The 12,606-nt window shown below is 40.9% G+C and overlaps 1 protein-coding gene across 2 annotated transcripts in view; it reads right to left on the reverse strand.

The window, feature by feature from the left end:
• Positions 1–12,252, reverse strand: part of NFX1 (nuclear transcription factor, X-box binding 1) — a 71,556-nt gene extending 59,304 nt beyond the window's left edge. Inside the window, exons 1-2 of one of the 2 annotated variants that reach the window (XM_081272214.1) lie at positions 12,040–12,208; positions 5,368–6,372 (exon numbers count right to left, since the gene is read on the reverse strand). In XM_081272214.1, coding sequence (XP_081128340.1) covers positions 5,368–6,372; positions 12,040–12,064 — 1,030 coding nt within the window. In that variant the 5' untranslated portion in view covers positions 12,065–12,208. Of the gene's footprint in view, positions 1–5,367; positions 6,373–12,039 lie in introns of both variants that reach the window. The other variant, XM_081272215.1, reaches the window with a different exon arrangement.
• Between the last annotated feature and the right edge of the window lie 354 nt (positions 12,253–12,606).

Below are 12,606 nucleotides of genomic sequence, written 5' to 3' on the forward strand. Positions count from 1 at the left end.
ATTTGGGTGGAATATTCTGTCGGGGTAGAATTCTTGCCTAGTATGCCCAAGGCTCTGAGTTTTATTCCCAGCACCACAAAAAAAATAATATAAATAACAATATAATATAAATATCAGAATATAAATAAATAAATAAGTCCCTAATCCTTTCCCAGGTTTTATATTCAGTAAATGGCAGCTCCACTCTTTTAAACTGCTCAGGCACAAAATCCTTAACTTCATCCTGCACTCCTTTCATTCTCTTCTATCATCCAATCTACACGCGTAAGATATCAGCTCCTCCTTCCAAATACATCCACAAAGTCTTATAGATCACCCTTTCTACCACTAGTATTCACGGTCCAAGTTTCTATCTTCTCCCATTAGAATTACTATCATATTATACTAATCTGCCCTGTTGTTTTCTCAGTCTTTTCTCCACATAGCAGACTAAGTGATCATTATTTTATTTTATTTTATTTTTTATTTATTTTTTAGTTTTCGGCGGACACAACATCTTTGTATGTGGTGCTGAGGATCGAACCCGGGCCACATGCATGCCAGGCGAGCGTGATACCGCTTGAGCCACATCCTCAGCCCCCTATTTTATTTTTTAATATTTATTTTTTAGTTGTAATTGAACACAATGCCTTTATTTTATTTATTTATTTTTATGTGGTGCTGAGAATCAAACCCAGGGCCGCGCTTATGCTAGGCAAGTGCTCCACCACTGAACCACAACCCCAGCCCAGTGATCATTATTTTAGAAAGAGCATACCATCCTCCCAAAACCTCCTAGCAGATTCTCATCTACTTACTCAGAACCAAAACTAAGGGCCTCACATGATCCAGCCCCTATTAATTCTCTGACTGTTTCTCCTACCCGCATTTATTGACCATAATGCTCCTCCCTCCATCTAAATTTGTTCCTCCTCAAAGGGCCACAGAGAGGATTCTGTACTTTGTTTTGGTCTCTGTACAAATGTATCCTCATGGGCTGGAGATATAGTGGTAAAGCACTTGCCTAAGATGTTCCTGGTTCAACCACCAGCATCACCAAAAAAAAAGCATATCAATCTATCTAAAATAGCATCCTGGGCTGGGGTTGTGGCTCAGCGGTAGAGCACTCACCTCACACATGCAAGACCCTGGGTTCGATCCTCAGCACCACATAAAAATAATAAGTGAAATAAAGGTGTTGTGTCCAACTACAATTAAAAAATAAATATTTAAAAAAAATAGCATCCTGGCCACTTTTGTCTTCAACCTGTTTTGTATTTCTTTTTAAACTTTATCACCACCTGATATATTAAATATTCTGCCTGTCTTCCCTACTACAATGTAAACATTCTCAGTATTTAATGCAACTAGCACAGTGAATGGTATATAGGAACTCAGGCCTCTATATTCGTGGGTTGCACATCTGCTGATTCAAACAACCACAGACTGATTTTTTTTTTTTCTTTTCCCTTAAAAACTGCTCTGGAATGGGCTGGGGTTGTAGCTCAGTGATAGAGTGCTTGCCTAGCACAGATGAGACAATGGGTTAGATCCTCAGCATCACATAAAAACAAATAAATTAAATAAATAAAAGGTTAAATTCTTTAAAAATACCTGTTCTGTACTGAACACGTACAGCTTTCTTTACTAGTTATTATTCCATAAATACAGTATAACAACTATGTACACAGCATTTACATTTTGTCTGGGACTATAAATAACCTAAAAATAATTTAAAATATATGGGAGAACATGCTTAGGTCATATGAAAATGCGACATCATTTTATATAAGGGACTTCAGTATCTATGGATTTCAGTATCTGGAAGGGGTCCTGGAACCAATCATCTGTGGATACCAAGAGATGACTGTATTTACACAATAATATGAATGAAGTAACAAATACTGTGAGAATGTAAGGCCTTGAGAGATTTACTGAGCAGAAGTCTAAGATGGGCTCCCAGACTTCTACCTCCTTGATGTGTACACCCTGAAAAGGGTACCTCCCTTTGAGAAGGGTTATGCCTGACCTAGTCAGGTGAATCCTTTTAAACGAGTGGAGAGTACTGGATATGGTAGCACATGCCCATGATCCCAGCATCTTGGGAGGCTGAAGCAGGAGGATCACAAGTTCAAAGCCAGTCTCAACAACTCAGCAAGACCCTGTCTTAAAATAAAAAATAAAAAAGGACCAGGATGTGGCTGAGTGGCTAAGCACCTCTGGGTTTAATTCCTGGTACCAAAAAATAATAAAAAAGTGGACACCGGGGTGCAGTGGTGCATGTTCATAATCCCAGCTACTCTATAGAGGCTGAGCAAGACAGGAGTATTTAAGCTCAAGGTAGCCTGGGCAACTTGGCAAGACCTTGTCTTAAAATTAAAAGGGCCGGGGATGTAGCTCAGTGGTATAACACTTGCCTAGAATGCATGAGGCCCTGGGTTCAATCCCCAGTACTACCAAAAACAAAACAAATTAACAACAAAGGAGACAGAAGTCAGAATGATTTGAAACTTATAGAATATATTTTTCTGTATGCCTCAAAGAAGCTAACTACAATGTTATAAATAAGGCCACATAATAGAAAATTAGGATTGGCTTCTAGGAGCTGAGAGTGAATCCCAGCCAAAAAAAAAAAAAAAAAAGGGACTTCAGTTTGGACCCTTAAGAAACTGAATCCTACCACCAGCAGTGAGAATGAAAGAGGGTCCTGATCCTCAAAGGTCACATCTCTGGCCAAATTTCAGCCTGGGACGCCCTGAATAGAGAATCCAGCTAACCCATACCCAGTCTCCTGCTTCACAACAACTGTCACATATTAAATTTGTGTTATATTAACCCACTATGTTTATGATAATTCATTATAAAGCAATAAGTGGCCCATTAACCAGTCTTAAGGATTCAAAACAACCCTGAGAGACTAGGAGTGCAATTCAGTGGTAGAGCACTTGCCTAGACTGTGCAAGGTGCTCAGGTGTAATCCCCAGCATTGCCCTGATCCCAGTAGCATACACCTATAATTCCAGCTACTCAGGAGACTAAGGCAAAAGGATCGCAAGTCCAGGCCAGCCCCGGGAACTTAGCAATATCCTTTCTCAAATAAAATGAAAAAAGGGCTTGTAGAGCACTGGCCTAGCATGTGTGAGGCTCTGGGTTCAATCTACACTATCATAAACAAACAAACAAACAACAATAAAAAACAACTCTGGCATAACACTGCTTTGCTTCACATAAAAGTTGAGTCCCAAGGACTACCTGGTGAAGCACGCAACTAGAAGAAATAAAGGCTAGTACAAAAACAGACTCCAGGAAGGTGGCAGCTTCATGGGTTAGGCTATATCTCACATTAAAACTGAAAAAAGACCAAGATGGTAAAAGTTCACAATAATAATGGGATAAAACTATTTAGCCTTGATGAGATGTACACTCAGGGAAAAAGGAAAGGTCTCCAACTGTGAAACAAGGGGGAGGGAAATCATGAGGAGAAATACTGATTGCTGTGCTGTTATAAAGGATAGAACTTGAACCAAAATACAGACAGCATTCATAGAAAAAAAAGTTTTCAGTTCAATTTAAGGATGAACTACATATGTTCCATGAGCTGTTAAGACAGAATTCCAAAAAGCTGAAAAAAAAGACACAGTTAACTGTTTTTCTTTTGGCAATACTGAGGATTGAACCTGGGGCACTTTACTACTATGTCCCAATCTCTTTTTATTTTGAGAGTCTCACTAAGTCACAGAGGCTGGTCTCAAACTTGTGATTCTCCTGCTGCAGCCTCCTGAGTCACTGGGATTACAGGTGTGCACCAATGTGCCTGGCCAATATTTGTTTTTAATGGGTTTACAGACTAGTAAAGGCACTGACACATAAACAGATTATGATTTCCAGTGGTAAATTCTGAAATAGAAGCATATATACATACATACTTACATATATACATATATATGTATACATGCGCAGTGCACGCGCGCACACACACACACACATACACATACACATATATATATACACACCCCCACACACACATATATATATGAAAGATATACATATAAGGTCTGAAAAAAATTAATGCTATCTATAGGGATAAGAAAATGTTCCCTGAACATATAACTAAATTAAGCTTTGGAAACATCAATAAGAATTCACATTGGGTGTGGTGGCACACGCTTGTAATTCCAGCAGCTAGGGAGGCAGAGACAGGAGGATTGGGAGTTCAAAGCCAACCTCAGCAACAGGGAGGTCAGTGGTTGAGTGCCCTTGAGTTCAATCCCCGGTACAAAAAAAAAAAAAAAAAAAAAATTTACCAGTTAGGTTGGGTATAGTAGCATAGGAGGATCACAAGTTTGAGGCCAGCCTCAGCAATTTGCAAGATCCTGTCTTAAAATTAAAAAAAGGACTGGGGAAGTGACTCAGCGGTTAAGTACCCATGGCTTTAATCCTCAGTACAAATAAATAAATAAATCACCAGTAAGCTGAGTAGTAGAAATTCTAGACAGAAGGAGAATCATGCAACAGCATGGAAAGATACAACAGTACTGAATCCAGGAAATTGAAATGGTGGACACTGAGGTAGTAGAAGACAGGCCTGAGTAAGGCAGTAGCCAGAATCTGTATGCAATAAGAACTAATAAATGGAAAAGAGCAGGGAAAAGGCAGTTCAATATGTTGCTGAAAAAATGCTCTCTGATGGTGGTGCAAGAGATGAAATGAAAGAGAGAAATTAAGAGATGGTGAGATAGGAACCATCACAACTGAGCAAACAAAATGAAGCAGATTAGGTGACACAGGCTGGAACCTGCAAAGAGAGTGTGGATGTTACTATCCCCTACTTCTGCTTTCACAATTCAAAAAAGTCTTCAGGGCTGGGTATGTAGTTCAAAGGTACAGTGCTTGCCTAGCATGCACCAGGCCCTGGGTTCAATTCCTAGTACTACAGGAAAAAAAAAAAATCTTATAGCTAGACATCTTCACCATCTATATCTACAGTTTTAAGAACCCTTACAAAGCTCCTTATATGAAAAAGTCCTTATTTATATTTGTTTGTAATATACATAAAACCATGTTAAGTGCTTACCAGTGGGGAAGAAGAGCAACAGAACCCAGGCACATGATGAATTAAGATACTTTTCACTGTGTACCTTTTTGTACTTTGTTTTCTAAATTACGTGAATATATTACTTGTTAAAAAAATATTAAAAATAGGGCTGGGGATGTGGCTCAAGCGGTAGTGTGCTTGTCTGGCGTGCGTGTGGCCTGGGTTCGATCCTCAACACCACATACAAAGATGTTGTGTCTGCCAAAAACTGAAAAATAAATATTAAAAAAAAAATTCTCTCTCTCAAAAAAAAAATATTAAAAATATATTTCCACACATCTAGGTGGGTTTACCTGTATGGGTTTCCACATTCTTTAACACATGGTTCTGTTTGCCTCGGGAGAAAGAAGATATCACTTGAGGATCCTGTCTCCTTATAGCACTTTTCTCTTGGTCAACCCTTCTGGAAGACTTGTTGACAACTGCCAAATTCCCACTGTCACAGGCTGATTTTGTTGGTCTTTCATTGAGATTGTCCTTTGGAATGGGGGCCAGGTTGATTCTGGGCCCTGCATTTGTATGTCGTTGGCTCTCTTGTTTTGGTGGATTCCGGCCTGGTCGTGGCCTGGCCCCTTCCACTTCCCACGGAGGCCTTTTCTGTGGGTATCTTCTTTGCTCATTTCGTCTGGCTCCATACCCATCCAATGCTCCTTTTTTATAGGATGCATCTGAAGAGTCAGGGTTGCAAACCCCCACAGATTTGGTATTTTCAAGTCCAGCATCCTCAGGTTTTGGAGTCATTTTGTTACCCCATTCACACTTTAGTTTCCCCTTGACTTTTGATCCTCTACCATAACTGTATACAAATTGAGCTGACTTTTTCGGTTTTGCTCCCCTGGGATCTGCACCAACAATTTCTTTCTCACTCTCAGAAGGGCTATACTCACTGAGGTTTGTCCCACTCTCTGGCCTGGTCACACTTTCTAAGCTAATTGTATCTGAGCCCTGGTCATTGAGCCCTTGTATTTTCTTGACTCTGATGTGATGTTTTTCATGCTTTAATTTTTGCCAAGGCTGACTCTGAAGGTTATGGTTCTTGAGTGACTTATTAGAAGTAGAAGACTGGAAAAAAGTCTGTTGACTCTTAGGTTTACTTCCTGAAGGATAATTGTGCTGATGAACAACAGTGATGTCATCATAAGGAATCTGCCTAGAAATGTGACAGGGAGGTGACGAACTATAATTTCTTCTGCCAATCCTATTGGAGTCTGATCTTCTTTGAGTCCCACAATTTAGACCAGAATTTTTTCTCTCCTGAGGAATGAATTCAGTGGCTTCTGTATTCAATTTAAAAGTACCTAGGACATAAGAAATAGACACGTCAGTAAGGAAATGAATGTGTTACCCTATAAGACTCTAAACCATATCTAAAAATCATTTTCCTAAGGACATTGTACAAAATAAACCCTTAGGGCTAGGGTTGTGGCTCAGTGGTAGAGTGCTTGCGTAGCATGTGTGAGGCACTGGGTTCGATCCTCAGCGCCGCATATAAATAAATAAATAGATTAATTAAAGATCCATCAACAACTAATAAAAATATTAAAAAGAAAAACAAAAAAACAGGCTGGGGATGTGGCTCAAGTGGTAGTGCGCTCGTCTGGCATGCGTGCGGCCCGGGTTCGATCCTCAGCACCACATACCAACAAAGATGTTGTGTCCGCCGAGAACTAAAAAAAAATAAATATTAAAAAATTTTCTCTCTCTTTCTTTAAAAACAAAAAAACAAACTCTTAGACCTGTGAAGCTGATGTGATGGGTTCAAAGCTTTTTTTTTGGGTGCTGGGGATCAAATGTAGGACCTTGTACATGAAAGGAAGCACTCTACCAACTGAGCTATAGCCCCAGCCATCAAGGTTCTTGTAGAGGATACATTATCCCTTATCCACTGGTTATAGAGCCACAACAGCTAAGAGCTGCTGAGTAAAAATGCTCATCTGGGCCATCAGGCATTATGTACACATGCATTTATTTTATCAAAATATTAAAGGTCAGTTAACAGTACAGGAATGAGCCATCAGTCACCAGAGTCTTTCGAAACTCTAAAGTAGCATTGTGCAATACTAAGTAAACAAACTTTGAAGTCAGCTGAAACAGGTTTAAACACTCTCCAATTTATGTTATGAGGTTAGGGATATCACTTGAACACCACTAGCCTCAGTTTCCACATCTATAAGAGTTTTTTTTAAAGGATTATTTGAGATAATTTTAAAAATATTTTAAATAAGATTTCACACAGAAAATATTAGCATAGTAAGCATTACTTTCCATCTCTTTTCCCAGGAATATATTTTTGATTTTCCATAACAACACCCATAATATGCTCTAGAGTTCCAGTCTCAAAATAGATCATACAGGGCTGGGGTTGTGGCTCAGTGGTAAAGCGCTTGCCTAGCATGTGCGAGGCTCTGAGTTTGATCCTCAGCATCATATAAAAATAAATAAATAAAATATTGTGTCCAACTAAAAAATAAATATATATTTTTTTAAATTGATTATACAGAGGCTGGGGATATAGCTCAGTTGGTAGAGTGCCTGCCTTACGTGGACAAGGCCCTGGATTCAATCCCCAGCATCACACACACACACACACACACCCACACACACACACACACACACCAAAAAAAAAAAAAAAAGTTGATCATATGTCCCTTAAACTCACTCACTTTGCTCCTCTAAAATAATTTTTTTTCCTCTTTCTTTTTGGTACTGGGGACTGATCCAGGCATGCTTTACCACTAAGTTACATCCCAAGCCCCTTTAAAATTTTTACTTTGAGGGCTGGGGATGTGGCTCAAGCGGTAGCGTGCTCGCCTGGCATGCGTGCGGCCCGGGTTCGATCCTCAGCACCACATACCAACAAAGATGTTGTGTCCGCCGAGAACTAAAAAATAAATATTAAAAATTCTCTCTCTCTCTCTCTCTCTCACTCTCTCTCCTCTCTCACTCTCTCTTAAAAAAAATATATAAAATTTTTACTTTGAGATAGGGTGGGGCAGAGATGCAGAGGCTGGCCTTAAACTTGTGAACCTCCTGCTTCAGGCTCCTGAGGAGCTGGGATTACAGGTATGTGCTATCATACCTGGCTCCAGAATGATTTTAGGATAGTCAACTTAGTCCCTAAAGCCCTAAAGAAGAAATGATTAGCCTAACAACACAAAACCAGTTGGAAACATATAAAATATGCTCTGAGTCAACAGAGTCTGAAAGACATGGATTTAAGTCCCTATCACCTACTGTGCTTTAATGTAAGTTTTCTTCTATGTAATGCAGATGGAAACAATCCCTACAACAAATAGAGTTCCTATAAAGAGTAAAGCAAGGGTGGGAAGAGGGAAGGGAGGAGGGAAGTACAAGGGAGTAATGTTGGTCAAATTATATTGTTACATTGTATGCATGGATGTAACAATAAATATCATCATTGTGTACAACTATGGTGCACCAATTAAAAAATGTGGAAAAAAAGAGTAAAGCAAGTTAATGACATGTATAAAGTAGTTACAACGGTCTTTATTCTTGCTGTTAGGAATACAGACTATGGACTACCTGAAACATATACAGTCAAGTGCAGATGGATACAGTGCAGGTTTAATAATATGGCCTAACATTTGTTAGGTACTTAATATGTGCTAGGCACTATTCTAAGTCCTTTACATGTGTTAACTCAGTTAATCTTTATACATTCTAGATGAGAAAACTAAGGCACAGAGAGAGTAACTTGCCTAAAGACACAAAGGTATTCCAATGCAGACTCAGGATTCTAGCTCAGGATGTGTGGCACCAGAGACCAGATAAACATAGTGAAGAACTGAATGAGTTCATAAAAGTCATAAAGTAACCTCCCACTTAATCCCAGATTTCTACTGAACACTTCCACATAGGCAGAATACTAGGGGTGGAGTGTAAGGCTGCACAAAATGGCATGAGGATTAGATAAATTCAGAAGGTGGTAGAGATTTTCTAGAAATATAAGATACAAATTAAAGATAAGGAGTGGTAAACTGGACCAAGAGGTCAGTTTTCCTGCTTAAAAAAAGGAAGGCTGAGGGGCTGGGATTGTGGCTCAGCAGTAGAGTGCTTGCCTAGCACCGGTGGGACCCGAGTTCGATCCTCAGACCACATAAAAATAAAGGCATTGTGTTGAGTCCATCTACACCCAAGAAATAAATATTAAAAAAAAAAAAGGAAGGCTGAAAAGAGGGGCAGAAATAAAGTCAGTGAAGTTGTCCAGAATAGCCTTTTGAGATGGAATGAATTAATCCAGACAGGGCTGCACCTATTCATACAGTTTATATTCCATTAGACATTAAGTATAAGGCAAAGCCCTCAGAAAGACACTTAAGAGACACGAGGAAGGGAAAAGAGATACATGAGTCAGGAAACTGGACCATAGCAAACATCAGAGAGACTCCTTTCACTATTTAAGTAAGTGAAAGTTACTCAATAACTGTGATGTCTCCTCATCCAGACATGGCTCTAACAGAAGTAAGTGGTATCAAGATCCAAGATAACACAGCATCATGGTAGGTGTTCAACAGGTGATCAGAGCAGAATAAGGGCAAAGCCAACTGGCAGACTAGAAAGTCCAGGGACAAAGCTGACATGGAAAGTCTACCCATGAAAAAAAGATTCCTCCTGAATTAGGCTACCATTTAAGGACCTTAAATGGAGAGGGAGGTTGTAAAATAGAGATGATGCTAAAATAAGAAAATGGAATAGGGAACTAAAACAAAAACAAAGCATCACAAAAGTAGAGAGGTCTTTGAACTATGGGACTCAGTAAATGCATTTACAGGTGGAGGTGGTAACTTGGAGCCCACACCAGAGGCCAACAATTATGTCTTACAACTAGCCTTTATTTACCCTTTCCACTTTAAACACTGATATAGAAATAAGTGAGCCTGAGGATGGGAAGACCAATAGATCCAGTTTAGAGGGTCTAGTGAAGGACCTGTTGGGGAAAATAGCAAAAATATCAACCTAAAAAGTTTTTTCATATCCCTGTTGGGCATGGTGTGCATGACTGTAATCCCAGTTATTTGGGGGGCTGAGGCAGGAGGATCACAAGTTTGAGGCCATCCTTGGCATTTTAGCAAGATCCTGTCTCAACATAAACAACAAAAAGGGCTGGAGATGTAGCTCAGTCATAGAGCACCCCTGGGTTTCATCTTCAGTACCATTTACACAAAATAAGATTTTCACTGGGAACGGTGATGCATACCTGTAGTCCCAGTGGCTCAAGAGACTGAGGCAAGAGGATCATGAGCTCAAAACCAGCCTCGGCAACTTAGCAAAACCCTGTCTCTAAATAAAAAATAAAAAGGGCAGGGGATGTGGCTCAGTGGTTAAGTGCCCCTGGGTTCAATCCCTGGTACCAAAACAAACAAACAAACAAACAAACAAAAAACCCAAAAAACAAACAAACAAAAAAAAACTCTCTCCCCAAGATTAATTAATAACCAATGTAGTGTTTTTTTCCCCAATTTTTAAAATTGAGGTCACAGTAATAAATATTTTATTTGCTATCTAGTACACAAATACATACATAATCTTATTGGTGCCCCAATAAGATCTTAAATCTTAGTTCTGTGGCAGAGCTAAGATTCAAACCAACAAATGCTGGAAATTGTTGCCTTGTTTTTTCAGAAACAGTGAAATCAGAAACCAAGTCATGTAGCAGCCAGGCACAACGGAATACACCTACCAAAACAACAACAAATCAAAACAAAAAAACCCTATTAAATCAATATAGTGGGTAGTGACAACTACTTTTTTTTTATTTTATACCACATTTTCTTTCTTTTTTTTTTTTAAAGAGAGAGTGAAAATTTTTTAATATTTATTTTTTAGTTTTCGGTGGACACAACATCTTTGTTTGTATGTGGTGCTGAGGGTCGAACCTGGGCCGAACGCATGCCAGGTGAGCGCGCTACAGCTTGAGCCACATCCCCAGCCCCGTGACAACTACTTTTAAAAGTGATACACAAGACAGATGCTACAGTGTAACTGTAGCTACTTGGGGAGGCTGAGGCAAGAGGATAGAAAATTTGACTCTGGTCTGGGTAACTTAGCAAGACCCTGTCCTAAGATTTTAAAAAAGGGTTGGGCATGTAGCTGAGTGGTAGAGTGCTTGCCTATCATGCGTGAGGCCCGGGGTTTAAACACACACACACACACACACACACACACACACACACACGGAAGAAAAGAGAGTAAGTATATCATCACTGATAGTAAAGGAAAACATTGCTCCTGGAAATATTTAGTTCACTTTCACGTTCTGTAAGTGTGAAATAAGCTTGTGATACAAAATTATTTTTGATCCCTTCCACAAAGTTTGGAAGCCACGAATCTACCATACACACTGAAGGAAATGAAAATGGACGTTATACTAACAGTCAAATAAGGCGGTCTACAGAGGCAACTCCATGAAGGGAAGTGAGCTAACAGACACAGTTCAGTGCGAGAGCTTTTACAGTTTATAACTTATTTAATCTGACAGATGAGGAAACTGAGACTTGATCACCACTGGTGTTCGGCTGGCGCGCGCGCCGCCACTCCAAGAGGTATGCATACACCCCAAGCACAACGCGCACACCCGATGGAACCGAGAGCCCGCCAGGCAAAGGCGGCAACTTGGCCGACGCCCGCCGTTCAAAGGTGAGCCAGATGTACCCTAGATGGCCGATATAAGCCCCGTGGAACAGCGGGACACCGGCATCGATTCACTGGGAGCCAGAACAAGCCCGATCTCCTCGGAAACCCAGATGCCGGGCTTCACCACCCAGTTGAAGATGCTGGAGGTCTCCGTTTGCGCGACAAGCGTGGCTTGGCCCTTCCGAGCCACTATTCCCAAGTCTAGCATGAGCCACTCTCGCGATATAAATTGCCGGAGCCCTAGCACTTAGTCATTGACCAAACTGCCCTTCCCTGAGAAGGGCCCAGTCCCGCGCGGGACAGGACAGTACCTGAGACAGGAGGCGCCTCCGCCATCCCGTGCCGCAGCACCTAAAGCGAGCCCGCAGCCAAGAGAGCGCTGTCACCCGGTCACGTGCCCCTGACTTCCGGCGCCGCACGACGATTCGCGTCGGCGCGCCAGGTAGACTGCCACGGAGATTGCGCGGCCTAAATCGAACGACTCGAGTTCGTGATGTCAGACAGACGCGCCAGGCGGAAGGAGGCGTGCAGCTGGTGGCAAGGAGAGGTGGCAAAAGATTGTAGGAGGAAGGGCAGGGACTTGCGTAATCTTGTTTTTCTTTTTGCTATGCTTTGTGTTTTCCAGCTACGACGCCCTTTTGCCCCGCCACCCAGGAGTCTTCAGGAGTCAGCTCAGACCTCACCATTCCAGAATAGTTTAAGCTTGGAGTTAAACAACAATAAAAAACACCTAATCAAAGGCCCTGGGGCGCCCTCCTGTAATTCCAGCTGCTCCAGAGTTAAAGACCGGAAGGGAAATTCGAGGCCATCCCGGACAATTCAGGGAGACCGTGTCATTTTTTTTTTTTTTTTTTTGAAGGGCTGGGTATGTAGTAGCT

Source organism: Spermophilus citellus, assembly GCF_964194105.1.
Source record: "Spermophilus citellus genome assembly, chromosome: 2".
NCBI classification, from domain to species: Eukaryota; Metazoa; Chordata; class Mammalia; order Rodentia; family Sciuridae; genus Spermophilus; species Spermophilus citellus.